Genomic DNA, 23,643 nt, shown 5'->3' with positions numbered 1-23,643 from the left:
GCAGGGCTTGTTCTGAAAGAGAGAACAACATCTTAAATGAGAAAAAGTTGAATTGCATGAGTCAGAGGCATTGATATTCTGACAGGCATGTCCAATCGGGTGAGAAGGAAAAACCTAAAAGCCTGTTCAAATGTTCAAGTGAATCACCTGTCAGTCAATTCTGGTAGACAGACTTTGTCTGTTTAAGAATTTGTATACCCAGTTCAGGATTCAAATTTTACGACAACAATGCACTGATACCATGACACAGGCATTTTCATACATAAGGCACAATTTGTTGACAGACTATAATATTGTGCCAACGCCATCATTTTTACTTCCCTCTATGCCTCTCGCCCTGGTTACAAAGTAGAGAAAGGCCATCACCCAGGGAATATTTCATTCAATGTAATGTACGGATCACTGACTATCAAAAGCCTCCCCCCAAAAGAGTGAGTTTAGCAGTGCAAAGAATAGAATAAACATGAGGCAAATTCCCCCCCCCCCCGTTTGCCGTTGTAGAACGGTGGGAGATTTGCACATGTCAAAAAGCTGAATTTATTTTCACAGTGTAGATTTGTTTATTTGACCGAAACAGAGGTGCTCTTTTTTACGAGTGGCGCTTCATCACCATCACCATCATCCACTCCCTCCCCTCTGTCTCACCCTCCCTCGTCTGCTGACACTGATCATTTCTAAGTAAGTGTTTCATCTCTCTCTCTCTCTCTCTCTCTCTCTCTCTCTCTCTCTCTCTCTATGTAATAATCACTGCTCTTTATGATCACTTTGCCCTAGTTGCCCTTTAAAGATGTGGTAGTAATGAGGACTGGAGGACTGGGTGAGTGGGTTATTTAGCTATTCAGTCCAGCTCACACATCCATCTCACACAGACTACTGTCTAATCCCTCTTTAGTGAGGAGAGTGGCAGCCAGCTGGGTAGACAGGGTCACTGATAGGGCTTTCACACCGGCAAAGAACCGTTCCGGGTTCGCGTTCGGGAACCTTCCGAACCTTGGTGCTGTCTGGCAAACCAGCAATTGGGATGAATGATTTTTTGTATGTGTTGTATCCTTCTTCTCTTGAGTGTATTATAGGTTAGAGCATATTTGAACAGTACAAAATGTATATCTTTCTCTTCTAGAATTTGAGGTTATTATAACCTATGCAAATTAAACAGATTTCTCGGAAATCAACGAGTTCCCTTTTTTACACAAAAGTAACACAACCCACTGATTCTCCAAGGAGAGATTAACTTAAAGGAAACTATTATTTCTGTGAGAGGTTAAACCATACATTGTGCATACTGTACTATGCTTCCTTTAATTTGCATAGACACCCAAACAAAGTAGCACCTCTAGACACCATCGACAGCCACGTGTGTATGGTAGCAATAAATATGAAGTTTTGTATGCATGTTGCTTCTAGTGCAAAAAGCCCAATAACAACATTTTCCCAAACAAATTGGGGATGTGCCCAGAAATGGGTCAACCTTCACACTGCAGAAAGTGTTATTGCAGAGCAAGCAATGGTGACATTTAATATTGGCCTATCAGAAGCAACTGATGACCAAGCTATGTGCCGGCTAATGTTGGGTTCCACAGAGAATGCTACATGCAATTCACCAACAAAGACCGCATTGCAAGAGCCTGTAGGAGGACTAGGAGAGAAAAGGCAGCCAAAGAAAATGAAGGTTTGTATCAAATGCATCAATTCTATTGTAATTCTCTATGAGAGAGGGGGGTCTGTGTAACAGGGTCTCTATGAGGGAGAGAGAGAGAGAGAAAGAGAGAGAGAGAGAGATAGGTCTGTCTAACAGGGTCTCTATGAGAGAGAGAGAGAGAGAGAGAGAGAGAGAGAGAGAGAGAGAGAGAGAGAGATAGAGAGAGAGGTATGTCTGTCTAACAGGGTCTCTATGAGGGAGAGAGAGAGGTCTGTCTAACAGGGTCTCTATGAGAGAGAGAGAGAGAGAGGTCTGTCTAACAGGGTCTCTATGAGAGAGAGAGAGAGAGAGAGAGAGAGAGAGAGAGGTATATCTGTCTAACAGGGTCTCTATGAGGGAGAGAGAGAGAGAGAGAGGTATATCTGTCTAACAGAGTCTCTATGAGGGAGAGAGAGAGAGAGGTATGTCTGTCTAACAGAGTCTCTATGAGAGAGAGAGAGAGGTCTGTGTAACAGGGTCTCTATGAGGGAGAGAGAGAGAGAGGTATGTCTGTCTAACAGAGTCTCTATGAGGGAGAGAGAACTCTGTGCAGCTGGGTCTCTCTTCCCACATAGGAGCCATCACCAGACTCTGCTAGGCCACAGTGGAGCTTGAGCAAGGTTTGGTAGGTCCAAGGGCATGGTTGGTAATTCAATGTGTTTTTTGAGTGAGTGTGTGAGAGTAACGGCTGCTTTGCCGTAGGCTACTCCAACTCTCCTTCTCCTCCACTCGCTCTCTCTCTCTCTCATGGCCAGAGGATGCTATCATGCCCTCTCCCTCTACACCCTGCTTCCTGTTGTTTGGTCAACACATCTCTCTTCACCCTCCCCACCCCCCCCATCTCTACCTTCCCTCCTCCTCTCCTCCCCGTGTCCCCCCCCCCTCCTCTCCTCTCCCTCTCCTCTGTATATTAAATTGAGGTTTAAATAAACCATACACTACTACCAGTGCATCTGAATTACACATTGTGAATTTCATGCATAACCTTTGAACACTTTGTATCTCAACATTTGTATTGAAAAGCTGGACATACCGTAATAAGCAGAATCAATAATGGCATTGGGATCAATAACATCTTGTCAATTCCCATCCCTAGTCCTCCCTAGTTTGCCATTTTCATCATCTCTGCGGATGGCCTGAAGGCACAAGTCTCTTCTTTTACTGTCCTTTGCTCTTTGGGTAAGTAAAGAAAATCGTAAACTGTGATTAATAATAATAATAATAATAATAATAATAATAATAATAATACATGTTATTTATAGGCGCCTTTCAAGGCTCTCAAGGACACCTTACAAGACAGTTTAAAACCACATATCAAAACATTAAAATCAACAAAGCAAAATGAGATAAAAAAACAGCAAAATCAAGATATAACAACAAACAAAAAATACAGGAGATCAAACCAAGTAAGCCATTGTGTGAAAAGGTGTGTTTAGATTAGTTTGTTTGACGTGCAAAATACGACGCTCGGCTCCAGCTTTCAGGCACGGTGGCAGTAGTTTCTCCTATGGCACAGGCACTTTTCCCTGCTCAATTTCACCTAAAGTGACCTAAATTTCACCTTAGATTTGAGGTGCAACAGTTTCTTTTTATTTATTTATTTTATTTTATTTTACCTTTTCTTTTTACTGTTTCCCCCTGCTTTTATATTAATTCTATGCTTTTGTATGTTTTTATATATGTTTTTATATTCACTTTATGTTCTTATTCCTGTTGTAAAGCACTTTGAGCTGCATTTCTTGTATGAAATATGCTATATAAATAAAGCTTTACTTATTTACTAAAAGGGGGCGTGGTTGTCCTGATGACAGGGGGGGTGACGTCAGAGCGCTCTGAACTACACACACGTGGTCTCTCACAGTAACACTCTCTTCCGCGTCAACATGGCGACATCCATGGCTGTAGTGAGAGCCCTCCGCGGAGCAACCTCCAGACACTTGTTCATTGACAAACTCAAGGTACTAACATCATTTCTAAATGTTGACATCCTAATTTCAACGTGTCCTGATGTTAGTGCACATCACTGTCGTTGCCCTCGAGCGCTCTGCCCGGGTTTGCCAGCTGACCTGAGGACGTGGAATTAAATGCACAGATCAGATGAAAGTTTATGTGAAACAGCTCGCTGATGTAACAGCCTGCACAGTGCATTGCTTAACCAGCAATATGAGGAGATATTGACATTGTCCATGGAATAGCTATAGTCTCACAAACATCCTTATAACATCCTTTTGATGCTATTATTTGTCTTCAGCTAACCTGTTTGCATGCAATATAAACTGTGCTGTGTGTACTGTGTACAGTGAAAGGTCATATAGGCTGTTTGCATTGTGTGTGTTGGCATTAGCTATGTATGTGGTGTGCAATGCCATTGTGGTGTAGTGAGTGAGTAGTGTCATTGACAATGCTGTTGCTTGAATATGAAGCTTGTTTGATAACATTTTGATCTTAGATTTTAACATTTGAGATGTGAGAGCTCGCTGATATAACCCAGCCTGCACAGTGCATTACTTAACCAGCAATAATGAGGAGATATTGACATTGTCATCCCATAACATTGTATTTTTTTCCATGGAATATTATAGCTATAGTTTCACAAACATCCTTAACATGATCCTTTTCATGCTATTTGTCTTCATATAACCTGTTTGCATGCAAAACTGTGCTGTGTACAGTGAAAGGTCATATAGGCTGTTTGCATTTGTCATTTCAGTTTATTGCATTGTGTGTGTTGGCATTAGCTATGTGGTGTGTTGGCATTAGCTATGTGGTGTGCAATTGTGGTGTAGTTAGTGAGTAGTGTCATTGACAATTCTGGAGCTTGAATATGAAGCTTATTTGATAACATGTTGATCTTAGATTGTACAATTTGAGATGTGCAGTAAAGTGCAATGTCCTCTGGCTTTTAATGATGGTACTGTGAATCAAATGTAATAATGTAATGATTGTTGTAATGATTGTTCTATGGGTGATTCCACCATGCAATCTTTGACCCCTTGACTGCAAGGTCAAGGCTTAGGCTATGTGGAGGTATCTTAGGCTGATAGCCTCTTAAGATGGAACAATAAGTGTAAAGGTCAATTAATCTATGCACTTTAAACTATTGAGCTACTCTGAGATAAGGTTTCAGTCCTTTACGGATTTCTATAGGTACATTTTCTTCTCTGGTGAACAATGATGCAATTCTTTGTTTATTGCGTTGGTTGTGAAATGTACCCATGGTATTGATTAGACTAGGCTTAGGCCTACAGCACATTTTGGTTGGATTTTAACAGTGTTTCTGCATGCTCATTAGTTCTATGTTAGGCCTCATTAAATTATAGAATGACAAAATAGCGTTTTAGCAACTCACTCACGGCGGCAAACAGATTGAGACAAGTTGCATCATGCATTCGAGCATCTGGTGGTCACACTCTGAATTGGCTTACAGCGACTAGTTTGTATGTCTGAGTCACCGTCACAGGGACACTAAAGTCAGGTTTTGGCTGTTGATACTCTAAACAGTGGCACAGTAGAGCGTAGGAGGTTTTGGCCTACGCAAGCAGGGATCACAGAGGTCACTCTGTCTAGTTGGACTTTGCGTCTCCCTCTGTTTGCTTTTAGTTGAGGCTTTGCACTTTGTATGGCCCGTGTTTTTCACAGTTCTTCTAACAGTTTGTCAGGGAGACTTGGGAGAGAGAGAGACCCTGAACGCCTAACTAGGAGTGGGGGACGCTTGTTGTCCTTGTTTACTGTGACCAAAGCTCCATGAAATAGGCTAGACGTTGGCACAATTAAGACAGCTAATGCCCCCTAAACTTGAGCAGTAATGTTGCAGTTAGACAAAGCAAGTTCACACTTTTTTAAGGCATGGTCTATTTGGGGCACTGTGTGAATGTCATTGCGAGGGCATGATTATGCCTGGCCTTTACTTATGGACCTCTGTTGTTGATATAGCCCTATCTATTAGGTAACTAGTAGGTAAACAAACAAAAAAAGCCCTGGTAATACGCTACATACACTTGATTGTTAAATGTTTAGGTCATAATTAGAAACTTAAATGAAACCAAGTTACTTAGGGGCAATTCCACACTAACAGAATGATGATTGGTTTGTTATTCTTTGTTTTGGTCGCTTATGGATTTCTGTACGTCGCCGAGTTTGATTGTTTTTTATTCAATAAATGCTTTAAACATACCTTTTATCTCAAGCGAATTGTTTTAGCTCGTCATACAACTTCAACCCATACCCTGCTCGCGTCTCTCAGCGACTTTGGATTTTTGGCTCTATCTAGTCTAGTCGCAGTATTATTAGCGAGAGAAACACTGTGGTAACGGGGAAACGGTGTGTTTATATTCTGTATTCATTACAGACTAAATGTTTTTATTTCATGGCTTGGGATCGTTCTGTTCAATATGGAATGTTCGAGCTAGTTTGGACTACGCTCAGGTCTGTTAGCTGTGGGTTCTGTCACACTTGCAAGTGAATGTGTTGAGGCTGTCTTCCATAGGGGCCATTACGGGGCGGCTGTGGCGCAGGAGGTAGAGCCGGTGTCTAATGTTCACAAGATCAGTAGATCGGTGGTTCGAACCCCCGGCTGGCCACATGTCGAAGTGTCCTTGGGCAAGACACTGAACCCCACATTGCTCCCAATGAGCGGGCCGGCGCCTTGCATGGCAGCTTGCCGCTATTGGTGTATGAATGTGTGTGTGTGTGAATGGATGAATGAGAGGCCGTTGTAAAGCGCTTTGGAATAAGGTGCTATATAAGTGCAGTCCATTTACCATTTACCATAGGGAGAGAAGACCACATTTCCTGAGCCTTACCAGTCAGCTAACACTGCAAAAGTAAGGCCCACAGCCACACAGTGTAGCAGCAACGCGCTCAAACACACCTAAGTAAGACTCAGACTCTCGGAAAACAGGGACCAATGAAATGTTTTTACTCACATCAAAACCTGAGGAACACTGCCCGACAGCGTTAGATCCCATCGCTATTTCACCTTTCTGCAACTTTAGCTGACACCTCTTAATAGCCATGTACCGGTATGCCTCCAAACTCTTCAGCTTCAACTGAAACTCTCTCTCTCTTTCTCCTTCCTGCGCCTCCAGCTGAAGACGACCTGAACGCACTTTCAGCATGGCATCTACCATAGAGTCAGGAGATGTAAACACTGGCATTTTTACAAAGAGACCAACAAAACAATAACATGTGTATTCCTACGCTAGGAAGGTTTTATCCACCATTCGAACAAACTTTCGTTGCAATCTTACAAGCATTTTTCTCTTCCGTCTACGTCCAGGGAGGTTAGCGACAGGGCCATGGACTGTAAACTTCTTGATGACGTTGGAATGTGCACAGTGAAAACAGGAACATATAGATCGCTGGAGATGGACTTGTAGCCTTGAGATTGCCCATGCTTTTCCACAAGTTTGGTTCTCAAATCCTCAGACAATTATTTGCTCTTCTTTCTTTTCTCCGTGCTCAGTGTGGTACACTTTTCTCCATTTTAACTGGTTGCAAATGTGATTTCTATATCTTGCCACAGGTGAGTTTAAATACAAATTAAAGGAGCATTACAAGCCTGCAAACTGCGACACTTTAAATGAATGTGCAATAACACTATGTGCAATATGACAACCCTAGTCGTCTATCTGTACAGTATAGTATAGTGGATAGTGTACATAGCCTTTATTTATGTAAACCAGCTCCTTTCCTTTTTGTTTTTTTTTCTTTCCTAACACCAGGGGAGCCACCCCTCCTAAATGTCGTTGTTTGGTACCTGTACTATAGCAATGACAATAAAGACCATTCATTCATTCATTCACATGCTTGAAATACAATCCGGCCTATTTCTTACAATTCTGAATGTTCATTTTTGGAGTTCTGTGTGGAATTCTGATTTCTTTCTCTGCTTTTTTTGTGGTCCTCCAATCCAAACAAAAATAAATAAACATGTGAATACCAGAGCATTTGTTCCATGACTGTAACTAAATTCATGACAATTATCCTTATTAATAAAGCATCAATTGGAAATCATAATTAGTATTATTGCCATTTTGATTGCAGTAGTGCTCACAGTGGCTGCTAGATTAGCCTATAGCTAATTAGTCTCACTCCCACACCTAGCCCAACTCTTAACAGTGCTCATTTAGGCAAAGAGTAGAAACAGACCACCACTTCTCTGTGCAGTGCAGCCCACACACACACACATCAGTACCGACTCCTCAGAAATGTGGTTTGGTATTCCGTGTATAGTGCTAACTAAGCGTATATTTTCATCTTGTTGGTATAATGAGACAGAGCTGTAGTAGCTAGAGACTAGCTCCATCTATCTGGAAGAACACTTTGCATAATGAGAAAGTACGCAGTTCAAAGTTCTATTGCTCGCACACGTATTTATTGAAAAGATGTTTTCACAAAATGGTGTGCGGATGAACGTTCTCCTTCATTGTGAAAATGTGTGTCTTTTAAATTCCAGAGATTCCAGGGTGTTCTGAGTAGTAGCATCGGTTAGGCTAATACTGGGGATATCTGTTATAGTATCTTAACAACAGATTATGTTCCAATAGATATAGCAGCCTGTTATTGCAGCTTATCATTCTTGTATTGCATACAGTGGCTGTAGATCGATTCGAGACTAATATTGAAATCATGCGCACACAAAAAACACCACTTTATTTTGCCTGATTTGAGTTCAGAAATCGTTTCCAAAGGATGTCTAGCTGTTCCAGATTGGTGTGCTAAAACGTCAAACCCCTCCTCCTCCTCCTCCCCATCCCCATCCCTTCTCGTCCTTCAGCCTCTCCTTGTGTTCACACTTCATCTATATGCGAGCCTCCGTTCAATCTGCAGGAGCCTGGACATATGCCAGTGCTTCAAACAATTGATCGTTTTGCTCAGTGACAGCACGCATTGACTTTGGTAAACTGGCGCACCACTTTTAATATACGTTTTCTGGCTGCAGCACCTGGTTCTGATACCCCATTCATTCATTCATTCATTCTCTCTCTCTCTCTCTCTCTCTCTCTCTCTCTCTCTCTCTCTATCTCTCTCTCTCTCTCTCTCTCTATTTTCGTTCCCCAGCTGATGTGAAAATAGTAACAATCCGGGATCCTCTCTCTCTTGTCTCCTACCCTATCATAGCCCAGGTTGATTGACAGGCAGGTAGCATCACAATGGAGTTCTATCTATCGGCTATGACAGTCAGTCAGCGCTGCATGGGAATTCAATTTCCCGTGAATTGTCAATAACAATACTTTTGGAGATCACAATATATTTTGAGATAGGCCTAGATACAGGGTCCTTATGGGGGAAGAGAGGGATAGGTAGGTTTTTTTCCCCCTCATATATCAAATCTTCTGAATTGTTGTCTGCACACTGCACAGCAAGATAATCCTGGGGCTGTTTTTCCCTGTCGCTGCCCACCGTGCTGAATTTGTAAAGGTCTGCTACGTTTTATTTTATGTGTCGCCGCTCCCTGGCCTCACAGTGCTGCAGACCTACACAGAGAGGCAGGAAAACAGTAGGGAGAGGCAGCTCAATGATTATATTCTACCAAGGGAGTGGGGGGGGGCTGTGCTGTGACGACTCGGGGATGCTGGAACTTCAAACGACGGGCGGCATTCCCCATCTGTCTACCAGCAAGAACAAATTTACATTTCCCTACCCGCGAGGGATACAGTAGACCCAAGTTAGTTCTAACTGGATTTGAATATCATTTCGCCAAGGTTAATAGCCATTTCTGTAGCTCGTAAGAGGTGTTTAGGCTTTTTCAATAATTTAGAAGGCCTGCGATCATTCCGAATATTTGGCAGCCCCTCCGGAGTGAGAATGCGATGAATTAATGCTCTCTGATCAGTCCAATCAATGTTCTTTCTTTTGACTGATGATGAGAGGTAGAGGACTAGACCTAGCTATGCTGGAAAATAGCCAAAACAGCAATCACGACGGTTTGAAACAACCTTTACTACATGTAAATGGGGTGGCTGTGGCGCAGGAGGTAGAGTCGCCGCCTAATGATCACAAGGTTGGCGGATCGGCGGTTCGAGCCCCGGCTGGCCACATGTCGAAGTGTCCTTGGGCAAGACACTGAACCCCAAAATTGCTCCCAGTGAGCGGGCCGGCCGGCGCCTTGCATGGTAGCTTGCCGCCATTGGTGTGTGAATGTGTGTGTGAATGGGTGAATGAGAGGCCGTCGTAAAGCGCTTTGGAGCAGCTTTGGAGCAGCAAAAAAGGCACTATATAAGTGCAGTCCATTTACCAATTACCATTTTTAAAACTAGCCTACATAAAGAGTCAACTCTGACTTACTACAGCTCCTATGTTTTCAATTAACACTTTCTTTCACAAGCGAAATCTCGTTCCAGTGTGAGTGCACTTTGACTCACCGGGCATCCATACCTGCCTCCCCAATCTTACCTTCCCCCCAGACCTGACACTTGCAAATACGACTTCCCTGGATATCTCTTATTAACTATGCTAATTGCTCAAGGTCCTCCTATCTGTGTAGACTTAGAGCTTTGGGTTCGTTCTCCTCCCGAGCCTGTCTGCAGCAGATTAGGCCCCTCCGTTCTCCCAGACTTGCAAATGATGCAAATCTCATTGATCTAAAGCCTGCAGCCATGCTCCACTACTTCTGCCTTTCCCTTTCCCCTCTCCTCTGCTGTAGCAACACTACCAAACAGGCACACGTCACCATCACCATCGTGCCTCCCTTTACGGCCTAACGGAGCTTTGCCCGAGATCTTCTTTAACTCGTCTCTCGGCTGGGCCCATGACTTTGGCTCACACAGGTCATAGAGGGGCGGTTGTGGCGCAGGAGGTAGAGCTGCCGTCTAATGATCACAAGGTTGGCAGATCGGCGGTTCGAGCCCCGGCTGGCCACATGTCGAAGTGTCCTTGGGCAAGACATTGAACCCCAAATTGCACCCAGTGAGCGGGCCGGCGCCTTGTATGGTAGCTTGCCGCCATTGGTGTGTGAAATGTGTGTGTGAATGGGTGAATGAGAGGCCGTTGTAAAGCACTTTGGAGCAGCCTTGGAGCAGCAAAAAAGGCGCTATATAATAAGTGCAGTCCATTTACCATTTACCATTTACCATAGTGGGTAGAAGGTTGGTTGAAGAGACCGTATGAATGACATTGTAGAGGTAGAACAGTGACAGTAATGGCGTTAACGAACAAGGAAGTACAGAGGTAGCAAGAGGCTTCAATGGGTTTGTTCAGTTAGATAAATTTTGGCCCTATCTAAAGGAATACCTCCCTTTTATAACTTTGAAGCATAACAGCATTATCATTTTTGTCTTTGTTTAGGCAAATTCTAGAAGGAGCCGCAAAGTACATTTGTACACAATACAAATGACTGTCCTCATGCTTCATTGTGGGTGCTATGGCTACATGGTTGGCTGTATATGGGGATTTAAAGATTATTCACATCGGTCTATTCATGCTGCAAATTCAAATGAATTCCGCCTCTGCTCTCAGCTTCTTTAGTGTATGTGTCGCCTATCTCTGTTAACTATGCAGCCGCTGTCTAATTACAATATCGTCTGTCTTCTCGAGTCAAGACCAAGTAGCAAACTGCCGTCTCATTAGTGACGCAACCTGATGTAAATGGACACCTCTCGGAAATGAGAAAGACGTGAAATCCGTCTTGAAAGTTTTTTTTTTTTTTTTTCAGATTTTCGTTTTTTTAGCTAACATTCAACTCGAAGATGTGAAGTACCCACTCGTTATTTCAATGTATGATGCATCATTTGAAAGCTTACAATCTGTAGTTTAAGCACATGTAAAAAACAGAAAAATGATTTTGCCTACAGGTAGCCCTTTTCATTGGGAGTTGTCACATTTAGTCAGAAAACATTTTACTGCAATCAGGAATGCTTATGATTTTCTAGAACAATTCAAAGTGTAGCTAGAGCTCTGTAATTTGGGCTCCGCTTGTGCTATTGAAGTGGGCTTAAAAATCCCTTTTAAACTCTACCCGGATGGTTAGCTAAATGGGGAGAAAAAGGGCGTCCGTTTCTGATCCTGAATGGGAACTAATCAATTAGGTACAATCGGTGAACTCGGCAATGTGTTAATGTCTTAAACATTTGATAATGCCCCCTAAGGAATATTCCCGGTTAATTAACTCTGAGGCCGTTCGTCAGTGTTAATTAGGTGGAGTCATTTCAAAGGGTTAGGGTCTGGCCATGACTAGTAATGAGGATTTTAACCCTGGGAGACATCTGGGGACGCCGCCGCAACATTATGAGCCGTTCAGAGCAGTCAACAGATCCTCTGTACGCTGTAAGGCTGCAGGCTCGCTACGGAGAGTTGAGAACTCTTTTACAGGCAATATTACAGACAAAACTGTGATTAAAGACAGCGTTTTGACTGTTTTTAGGTTTTGAACTAATATGGTCAAATAACTTAGGCTAGTACTTGCCTGTGCGATGCTAAGGAGCCACCAGCAAATCTTTGTGTCTTCCAGATTTGTAGGACTTTCGACACGTTCCTGTCACTGGGTCCTGTGGTTCCATTTTACATTGCATTTAGCAGACGCCTTATTCCAAAGCGACTTACAATCAATACATTTGAATACTAAGCAAGTGAATCATCAATCCACCAGTCGTAGCAGGAAGAGTAATCTAGCTCAGGCCCGGGGCCATTGATAGAAGGAAAAAACCTTCTTCTATCACCTTCTTCTAAACTTTTTTTTTTTTTTTTTTTTTTTTTTGAGAAACAGACACAGTACAAGGGGGGCAATAGAAGTTTTTAGGGGACACAGTAGAGGGGAAAGCGGGTGTCTTCAGGAGACGCAGTGCTGAGGGGCAGAAGATGTCTCAGGAGGAGCAGTTAAGGTGTAACCTGAAGAGATGGAGGTCTTCAGTCTACGACGGAAGATGGGTAGTGACTCTGCAGTTCTGACAGCCGTGGGTTCCAAGATGCTGTTCTCTACTGTACAACTAGGCCACCTCTACCCTTCTCCCAGAGACCTTGAGAGTCTCATCTCAAAGCTTATTTTCGAAAAACACCATGATTAGAGTCCCCATAAGCTCCTATTCCCCAAAGCTGATGTCGGGTCAATACCAGAATTGCAAATAACCCTTCATCGCCTATGCCTGTTAAAAAAAAAAAGTATACTCCCTTGTGCTGAAAAGCAGGTGCATTTTTTTGGGGTTTCCTGCAAGGACTCTTTTAGGGATCAATCTCGTATCGACGTATTGAGTTTTTCCTCTCTCTGCCCCTAATGGGGCGGCACTGTCCAGCCTCTGAGACATGCTAATGATGATGGCGGCGGCCATCCCTGAGAGCGATAGTCAGGTAGTCTGTTGTCTGACGGGTCAGATTCACTCTTCTACTGAGTTAATGCAGCGTTTGGCCCCCTTACGGAGCAGGTTAAGGCTTTATCCATGCATTGTAAACCTGAACACTCTATGAAATACCTCTCTGGATTGTTTTTGCATCTGAAGAATGAATGAGTGATGATGTTGGACCCTGTCCAGGTGTCCTATGCAATATAGATTTCTCTCTCTGCCTCTCTGCCCTTCCACCTCATCCATCAGAGCCCCGCTGCTTCAAACGTGTCCTGCTGTACTTGTGTGTGAGAGGTCAGTGTTTCCTCTATATGCATTTATTCGTGGCGGGCCGCCACGAATGAATTTCCTCCGCCACTAATTGATTCAGACAGTCCACTTTGATTCAGGCTGCGCAGAAAGGCAGCGAGTTATTATGACCGGAGAAAAGAAAAAAAGCAGATTGAAGCTAGATTTAGGCCGCTTCCAGACCAACATTTTGTTACGATTTAGGGCGTAGTTATTTACAATATGTTACAATGTTGCAATTAACCTCGTCGTTTGTGTTCGCACTGCAATCGAGACTGAATCGCTCTCAACAGGCGCGCGGCGTGAGGCGACACGCTTTCAAAACAGTTTTGTGATTGGTCCGAATTTAGCGGGACATTTGGATTTCTCTTTTAGCCCGTCGCCGGTCCCTTTAATCCCGTATCCTAATCGAAAAATGCAACATCATCAGCGACGACTGTGGGTTATTGCATTTACAAGTGCAGTCCAAAGTAGGACATTTAAATATTAGACATACTGTGTGAACAGTCTATGCCCCATCCTGACTAGGGATGCTCCGATCTGGATTTTTGGGGCCGATACCGATCACCGATTTTTTTCCTCAAGATCAACCGATACCGATACCGATTTTAAAAAAAATACATAACTGTAGGCCTACTGACTGGATAGCCTACATATTTTTTGCTTTTTAGACAAAAGTTTTGATCCATTAGGCACCAAGCAAACGCAGACCCATTTTTATGGCATAGTAAAAGTCTGGCCTATCACCCAGTTAGGGCCTGAAGCCAGTGGCGATTCTAGAGATTTATACATGGGGTGGCAAAGGGGTGGCAAGCAGATATTTTAGTGTGGCCATCATTTTGATAAGTGGCTATCTTAATGTCTTACATTTATGTATATTTATCATCCCTTACAGCCTGTTCTACATATAGAACTAGTGTGTGCATGTGTACAGGTTTCTCTCTCATCCAGTAAATTATTACAAAGACATAGGTTTGTGGGAGAAAAAATCTCTTTCATTCTGAGACATTAAAAACCTCTTCTTATCCACGGACCCTGATGGGCATCCGAAGTGATATAAAGAGTTTACCTCGATCAATTCTCTTCATCGATATCACATTTTTTTCAAAATTTTGCGTGCTATACGATGCCACAATTTTTTTCCCGAGACGGTAAACACGGCCTAAGTCACATCCAGTTTTCTCCAACTGGAGAATGTGTCATGTCCGGTTTCAACGCCAAATTTCCATACCATTGGTCGGCCAACCCAAAAAAAAAAAAAAAAAAAAAAAATCTGATACATGAGAAAGGTCAAAGGTCAAAGATGGTGCCAAAATATCTCCAAATGGCCTAAACATATAGGTGTCCGCCTAAACATACCTGTACTAAAACAGGTACAAAGTTGCATTTGCTCACATTACTAGCATCAACTTTGGCACAAGTACTAATAAGACCCTGGAGTACTGATTCCTAGATGATTTGGGCTTGGTTATCAGGTTTCCAAGGTGATATTCACTGTAAAAGCTGTTGTTTTTTTAGGCGGAGACTGAATTTGAGATGTTTTATAATGTTCTAGCTCTATTTGCTCTGACACAGTAACATAGATTTTGATTCTGACACTTCTACAGCCACCCCACAGGTGTTAGCTTTCATTTGATAACAATATCATTATGAAGGCCCTTGTGATTGTGGAGATATTCTATATTCACTGTGGGCATGTCATTTCGAGCAGAAAACCAGAAAAATTAGGTGGATAAGAAGAGGATAAACAAGGAACATGAACAATGCGCGCTGAACTTGATCGTCAGAACAAACAAGAATGAGAGGTTTCATGTCCAAGCAAGACCTTGAAAAAATACAAATACAAATACAAATAAATAAATTTACAAAAGCTGAAAGCTATGCTGTGCAGCAAATCGCTTCACAAACTCATCCAAATTCAGAGCTTTTGCACGTTTAGACTCAATGCTGAGAACTGCAATACTTGTTAATCTATTCTCTGCCATGGTAGAGCGCAGGTGATTCTTTATTATTTTAAGAGTTGAAAAACTCCTCTCACATGCTGCACTGGTGACCGGCAAATGCGGCAATACTACAGCTATTTTACATAATCTGAACATCTCCAAGAAAACCGTCTTGTATGGATCCAAAAAATTAACTAATTCCATTAAACTGGAGGGACTTTGTTTTCCATTTGTTGCTTGTTGATCCAACAATCTTCTAATCTGCTGCAGTTCGTGTTTAAGGTTGGTAAGGTTTAATAACAGCCGACGTCTTCGCTTCATAACTCAGCAAATAACGTTACATTGATGAACAAAAAATCAATTAATTTACTAAACATATCCAATAGGTAATGAATTGTAAACGTAATAACATAATTAGTTAAAACCAAATGTAACATTACCTGAACAGGCTCCACACGGCACAGCACCAGAAAGACAGCTCAGCCGGCAAATTCAAATCTCCCCGTGTGAAAAAGGGTGCAACCATTTGAGACGGAGGGGTGGAACAGACAGTGAGTTTATTTTTCAAACTTGGAAATTTGGGAATTTTACACTGAATTCTGATTAAAATAAAGATAAAGATCAAATAATAATAATACAACAAATTATATCAGTTGGTCTGTGTAACTGGGGTGGCAGGACTTTTTTCAGGGGTGGCAGCTGCCACCCCTTGCCACCCTGGTAGCTTCGCCACTGCCTGAAGCCCAAGTCAGTCGATATGGCTGTATAAAAGACATCATAAACGTGGCCTTCATGGTTTACATACTGTTACGTCCTCCTATATTTTCTGTTCAGTTATCTGTCTTCCCCAGGGGGTAAAAAAAAAAAAAAAAAAACGTTTTTTGCGATCGGCCATTTTTGCCGATCACCGATCGAGTCATTTGGAGTGAAATCGGAGCATCCCTAATCCTGACCAGGCCTTTGGGGCCATTGTGTGGACTATAGACAAGGGAAAACCCCTATCCCATATAGTTTGCTACTCTTAACTATGGATACTAGCAGAGGTCATTTAGCCTGTAGCTGTTGCACCCAATCGCACTCACATTGACACTATATGGTATGTCCATAGGGCATGAAATTAGACTTTTGCCTTGCCTTTGCCTTTAAAACACTTGTAGTGTTTGAGTGACTTGATTGGCAACGTTCTGTCTTTAGAACGACTCTGTGACTTTATAAAGCACTTGGCTGAGGGTGAAGATTCTGCCTCCCCCTCCCTGTAATGACACTTCTCAAGAGTAGTGCTACTAGTGCAGTATGACACTGTGTCCCCAGCTCGCAAAAACAAGAGTGGCTGCGCCAGCCTTCCACTTGTGCCTCTCGAGAGTTAGACCTGATGTTGCTCCTGACGTCTGAATGCCATATGGAGAGGGAGACATATCAAGGAGCTGGGAGGTGGATGGGAGGAGGAGGAGGAGGAGCATGCTACCCCCGGCTCTGTCCTTCCACGACACCACTCCTCCTCGACGCCAAGCGCATCTGCGACGTCGACTGCGACGCCATCGGATGCAGCTGCTGCCGCAGCACTGTCCTCTCTCTGCCTTTGTGCGAGGACAGTTCGGTCTGAGTTGCTCTTCAGAGAAGAGCCGTATGGCCCTGCTACAAGACATGCTCTCGTCAGCATATTTGTCCTAATTTATGCATTTTTGTTTTCGACACTTTTGAATGTCGTTGTGTTTTAATGACTTTGGGGATTGTGCCGTTGTTTCAGTGTTGTCAGTGGCTAACATACTGCACGCTGGTCATTGTGTCTCAGGTCATCTGTCTCGTATCTCGCAAACGGTAATGGGATAGTAGCTGTCATATTTTTACTGTGGACCACTCATAACTGAACCAATGCGGTTCTAGGCCTAATTATGTTCATGTGTCTCTCCAGCGAATATCAAAGGACTTGTGTTAGTAGAAGGTGCAGCCATTATTTAGTTTTTGGACACAAAAAACTAGCCTACTGTAGATTGTTCAGTGAGTCAGCGAGCTTAGAAACTCTCATTTCAATGAAAGGAAATGAACAGTGCTTTATCCACAGTTGTGCAAACATAACAGTGTGTACCTTATTCCAAAAGTGACTTCACACAACAGTAACTGACTAAGTTGTCATGGTTTTGTAAGTAGCAGACAGTCCTGTAGAAGGAAATAGGAAGGCACATGAATCTCACAAATTAGGATGTATTTTTTAACACGGATGCTTTCTTTGCTAACCTTGAAGATCTGAAGATCGGTTCCACGTCCTACACGACAGATCGGTCGCTCTGCATGTTGCGTATTAATGATGACGCCACCCGTTGCAAGACAGTAAAGGCCTAGGTATCGCCTAATTATTTCTTTGGGTTGTTTGATTTTGGTTGCTTGATGACAATGCCGGAAACCTGAAAGTCAAAAACACGTCAAAATCAGACCGGAAAGCAGGAATATAATGTAGGTATTATGAGGGGGAGAAAAGAAAAAGAGAGCGTTGTCTTTTTATCTTGAAATGCTTTGTTCTGACATTTTCTGTCTGAATGTCAAGATTGTAGCTGTAAGCTTTGCAGGAAGCCAAGCTCACCTTTACAGAATATTGTGGTACTCTCCTTACAGTGTCGGCACTCTCTTTAATAAGCGCTGGCTCCTACCAAGTCGACGGACAGACAGAGATAGACTGGACTTGAAACACCTCCGGCGTGAAACCATTTAATCTTTTTATAGGTATAGGGTATAGGCGTAGGCCAGGCCTACACTCTGAAGTTCTAAACTCAGATTACATCTGAGGATTTTCTATTCTAATTAGGTCTAGGTTAAGTCCTAGGGTTTAATTCACTCTTTTAATCCTGGTCATTCACAGCATTAAAACAAATAAAGTGTTGAAGTTTCTGTCCATTTTGGTGATGATCTTTAAAGTACCATGGGGTGTGGTTGTACTGGGGCAGTCCCACTCATATTTTTCATTTTATTGGACAGATTCAGTGAAGACAGACAGGAAAGTAAGGAGAAGAAGGGAGAGAGAGAGGGCATGTCAGCAGGGCATGGGCCGGATTCTAACCCATGCCGACACGGGCATATGTGTGCACTGTAGACCGCGGTGCTAGACCACTGGACCAGCCCAGGCCACGCCTATGTGTTTATTAAAGAGAAGATCTGTGTGCTTATTTCTCACTGATCCATACTGCCTGTGGTTAGGTTAACTCCTCCACCTCTACTTTCCAACAACAGAGTTTACGTATGACTCCACCACTGAGGAACATTGTCCTTTTTTTCATTGTCAAAGTGACTAAGCTCCCCCTTCCAGTCTTTTCTGTCTCGGTTTTCCCCCTTTAACCTCTAAAGCATACGTCTGCACGGACTGCACCCTTCTTTCTCTCACCTCCTTACTTTTTTACCCTATCTCTCTTTCGCAGGAGAAAGTATTTGTGTGCACATGTGTGGGAGAGCGCTTTGTTTGTGTGTTTTGATTGATTCCTCGCGTGTTTGAGTAGAGGAGTGTTTATTTGTTTGTGTTTGGTGCATGCGTGTGTCTGATTCCAGCTCCCCGCACGCGCAAAGTGTGTGAGCAGGCTGCTGGTATTTAACGGCACTGGGTGGGACGTCTCCAGAGCGCTGATGAAGATAATTACTATAGAGTGAGTGTCTCAGGAGAGAGCCGCTCGCCTGCTGTCCGCCACTTACTGCTCTCTCCTGGGACCGGCCTGCAGCGCACACAGCTCATTCCTCAACAACTGTAGCCTACTCTGCCAGCATTATCACAGCCCCGACGCCACTCAACACTCATCATTCTAGGCTAGCTAGTACTTTACTAGGACTTAGTTGTGACTTGTGTGTACCGTAGCTTGTGTGCAACGCCAACTTAACAACCATAGGTTGTACAGTTGGGGTGTGCAGCTGGCTGCCTTACGAGGCTCTGGTGAATGTTTTTAACTAGCCACAATGGTCTTGTGTCTCTCTGTTGTGATAAACACGGTGAATCATATCATAGGCCTTTCTATCTATCATCTCTCTACGTGGACACAGTATTAGACTCAAGACGTAGACAAGACAGGCAAACAGACCAGACAGACCAACGTATGGGCTATTAATGACGACGTTGACGTGAAACGACGTGTCTTAAGCCCTTTCTCTGTACATATAGAGGCGTAGCCATAGACAGATAGGCAAACAGACCAGACAGACCAATGTATGGGCTGTTAATGACAACGTTGACGACGTAACGACGTGTCTTAAGCCCTTTCTCTGTCCGTATCGAGGCGTATTTGGGTCTCTGTGTGCTACGTTTGTAAAGTGCTCTGGGCTGTCTCTGCCTCTCTATTGTTTGGGGCCCAAGGTAACTGTCATCGCCTGGAGGGACACCGCCAGCCCCAGTTCCCCATTCAGCAGCTGTTATTTTTAGAGCTTTCATTTCCCCCCCCCCTCCCTCCCTCCCTCCCTTCCCCCCCCCCCTCCCTCCCTCCCTTTCCTCCCTCCTCCTCCTCCTCCTCCTCGGTGACAGAGAAGTTGTCTCCGATGGGTCTGAAGTGTGTTTGCGGCTAACTCCCTTTCCAACCAGGCACTACTACGGTTGCTTTATTCGCGACGGTGTTTTGGGGATTTGGCACAAATTTGTTTTTTTATAAAGAATGTCTTGTACTCTCTCTCTCTCCCAGCAGACAGTGGCAGCGCTTGTCGAGTCAGATTAATGTCTGGCTCCTCTGGTTGTTTTGCACCACGCTGTTAATGATCTATTCACTGACGGCGCTGCACTGGACCCGCGGTCCCATTTTAGCCTCTCATAAGTAGCTCATAGCAGCGAGAGATCTGGTGTTGTGTTATGTTTAATCCTCTAGACCCAGTAGCCACTACCACTTCTGGTGTGATGTCGTGGTCAGTGACTAGGTTAGTCTTTGTAAAGAGGAAGGTTGTGAGGTTGTCGTTTTTTTTGTGAGGTTGTAGTTTTTTTTGTGAGGTTGTAGTTTTTTTCACACACTTTTCTTTGCCATCACTGAGATTCAACACAGAGCCACTTTACACACACACACACACACACACACACACACACACACACACACACACACACACACACACACACACACACTCACACAGCCAGTGTTCAGACTTCACACAGTTCCAATAAGTACACCAAGCGGGGGAGCTTGTTTCTGTTCTCCGGGGCGGACCTGTGGGACATGATCAACCAAAGTGAACTGGACATGAGACAGAGAATATAGAGAGGGAGGGAGGGAGGGAGGGAAGAGAGGGAGGCAGGCAGAGAGGGAGGGAGGGAGGGAAGGAGAGTGGGAGGGAGAGTGGGAGGGAGGGAGAGAGGTAGAGAGGGAGAGAGGGAGGGAGAGTGGGAGAGAGGGAGAGAGGGAGAGAGGGAGAGAGAGTGGGAGAGAGGGAGGGAGGGAGGGAGGGAGAGAGGGAGAGAGAGAGAGAGAGAGTGGGAGGGAGGGAGAGAGGTAGAGAGGGAGAGTGGGAGAGTGGGAGAGTGGGAGAGAGGGAGAGAGGGAGAGAGAGTGGGAGAGTGGGAGAGTGGGAGAGAGGGAGGGAGGGAGGGAGGGAGAGAGAGAGAGAGAGAGAGAGAGAGAGAGAGAGAGAGAGAGAGAGGGAGAGAGGGAGAGAGGGAGAGAGGGAGAGAGGGAGAGAGGGAGAGAGGGAGAGAGGGAGAGAGGGAGGGAGGGAGGGAGGGAGTAGGAGTATGCACCGTGGCACAGTTCAGCCAGCCAGACACTTAGCCAACACACAACATACTATTTCACCCCTGACACATCAGGCCTACCACTTTACTCCTACCACAGCACGTTGCACAAACCCATAGGCCTGAATCCCGGGTTGGTTGGTTGGTTGCTGTGTGTCTAAAGACCCCAGAGATGTCCCACGGAAGGGTCAGCTCGGCTCTCTCGGCCTGTCTGTGTCTGTGAATAGCTTAAGCGTGAATAAACGCAGCCAGTGCACAAACTAGGACAGCAGAAAGCCTTTTTTTTAATAGAGCCAGAGTGTAAGAGAGAAGCAGGAATTCAGTTAGAAATGCTGTTGTTTTCATATCTTGTGCTGTGCCATTAAACACGTTTAGACTCCGGTGAGACTGTGAGTGCTAGACTAGTGTAATAGTACCATAATAGTTACTACGGTCTTGTGGGAGTGAGTAGAAACGAGGAGACGGTGGACAGGTCGTTGAGTCGGACGTTTTACTTCCTAACTTTGAATGTCAGAACAGCAGCGATAGTATAACAGTGCAACAGCATAGGGTAACAACAACTGAATCACGTGAAACTCTCGTGTATCAACAGGAATGGCTAACTCTAACACACTACCCAGAAAGCCCCTGGGTTGAACTCTCAACTTTCTCCTCGTCTTAAAGGAGCCGTACCTCCTCCATAGTGTCTAGGGAATGTCTTTGTGGGTACATAGTGGGTCACCACAGTCTCCCGATCTTGCACTCGGAAGCCCTCAGACTGTCGTCCCTGTGAAGAGCTGTACACATACAAGGCTATGCGCAAACAGTAGTTTAGTTTAGTTTAGTTTAGTTTATTAGTTTATTATATCGAGGACAATCCAAATACATGAACCATATAAAATACAGTAAAAAAGCAGCATTAGGAAATAGGCAGAATAGGAAATGTTAGAATAGGTATAGCATAGCATAGAGTACAGCACAGTGTTTTATTTGTATAGTATAGTATAGTGGATAGTGTACATAACCTTTATTTATGTAAACCAGCTCTTTTCCCTTCTTGTTTTTAGTTTTTTTCCTAGCACCAGGGGAGCCCCCCCTCCCAAATTTCGTTGTTTGGTACCTGTACTATATCAATGACAATAAAGACCATTCATTCATTCATTCATTCATTAGCCTAGTCGGCTAATTTTCATCTGAAGTCCCCGGCCAGTTGCAAGTTGCAACATGGCATCCTGAAAAGTAACGTCATTAATTAAAAATAAAACATTTCAATATTCTAAGAACACGTGGCCGAGACGAGGTACCCCAACATCACACTTGACAAAAAACACAAGTAGCCTAAGCAAGCTGAGGTGATTACAAGCGGCTGCAACAAACACTAACAGCGCATAGGGGACAGGGACACATGAAGTCATAGCAAAAACGTAGAAGCACACACAACAAGCCAGAGCATGTTTACAAACCACACCGCATACAGTTCCTGCAAATCCATCCAGCTGAATGCTGACCCATAGATGCCCATCATTATGCATAACGCACACAGAGGGATAATCAGAACTCATGTGTTCCCGTACTCTATGAAAGCAGACCATTCCGCGCTAATGATGTCTCCAGTTGCTTACTGACTGACTGTATCTGAAGGGGGTTTGGGGACGGAGAACGCATGCTAATATAAAGTAGCTAGCTAGTAGCTACACCGCAACGGAAAAGGCCTATGGTTTAACATGAAAGATTGTATCGATCCCACACTGCATATTGACCTGCCTGAGAGGACTAGGAAGGCAAGTCTCTTTTCTCGGACGTAAAATACATCTAATAGAAGCCCGGTTTGTGAACACGATGTGTAGTTAGGCCTAATACGTTATGGATGGTGATCTTTCTGTCATGCTGCTTATAGGCCGACAAATCATTCTCTTTCGCTGTAGATTCGGGGGGGGGGGTGTGCCTTGCATCTGGCCCTCTGAGGTATAAACTGGGTCGGTTCTGTTGGCGGAGAACCCGTCTTTCCTATTCTCCTCTCCTCATGAATGATGGAGAGGCTTACAACTGTTTGAGAGGGAACAGGGTGGCCTTGTCAGTTTTCTCACACCACTTAGTCAGATGGCAGCACCCCAACACACACACACACACACACACACACACACACACACACGCACACACACACGCTCGCTCATACTTCCTTACGCACCAGCCCCCCTCTTATTTTCACCCCACGTTCCCCCAACATGCCTTGAATCAAGATCCACTTTTAAAAAGTGTCTTGTGAAATGTGTCTTGTTTGATCAGCTACTCCAGACTGTGTTGCACTACAGTAAGCCTTCATAATTCATCAGCAGAGGACAGCGTAGTAAATTCGGGCATGGGATTACGCCTGTCGGGGTGACACACACACACACACACACAAAGCTCTTCAGCAGGGATGTTAGAAGAAAGAAGAAACGATGTCTAATTTGCACAAATAACCTTAGGTCCAAGTCCTACAATGCTACAGTATGCTTTATGCTGTTTTTTTCCATAGGCGTAGACTCCGCTATTAGTCCTGCAATTCAGAAATATGACACAGTCTCTGCATCGAGACGTATCCAGAGTAACCTGGTCCCTTGACCAAGAAAATCCCTTGTCTCCAATGTCGCAATTAACAAGCGACTCTAATTATTTTCAATTTGAATTATTATTTTTTTATTGTTTTATTCATGTTTCTTATTAGTACTGTGATAGCTACAGCATCCCTTGTCTACGTAGAAAACAAACATTGAAACATTCCATTTACTTAGCATTGTCACTCTCCTTTACCGTAACGGC

General features: G+C 43.9%; 1 protein-coding gene across 2 annotated transcripts in view; it reads left to right on the top strand.

Moving 5' to 3' along the window:
* Nucleotides 1-3,560: 3,560 nt before the first annotated feature.
* Nucleotides 3,561-23,643, top strand: part of suclg2 (succinate-CoA ligase GDP-forming subunit beta) — a 114,001-nt gene continuing 93,918 nt past the window's right edge. For both annotated transcript variants that reach the window (XR_013937816.1, XM_080545927.1), the window contains exon 1: nt 3,561-3,636. Coding sequence is in view for 1 of the 2 variants with exons in the window: in XM_080545927.1 (XP_080402053.1) it covers nt 3,562-3,636 (75 nt within the window). In the remaining variant the exon portion in view is untranslated. The remainder of the gene's footprint in view (nt 3,637-23,643) is intronic.

This window comes from Nansenia antarctica (genome assembly GCF_963989245.1).
Source record: "Nansenia antarctica genome assembly, chromosome: 15".
NCBI lineage: Eukaryota > Metazoa > Chordata > Actinopteri > Argentiniformes > Microstomatidae > Nansenia > Nansenia antarctica.
The sequence above is the reverse complement of the archived record's forward strand: the minus strand, read 5'-3'. Positions and strand labels throughout refer to the sequence as shown.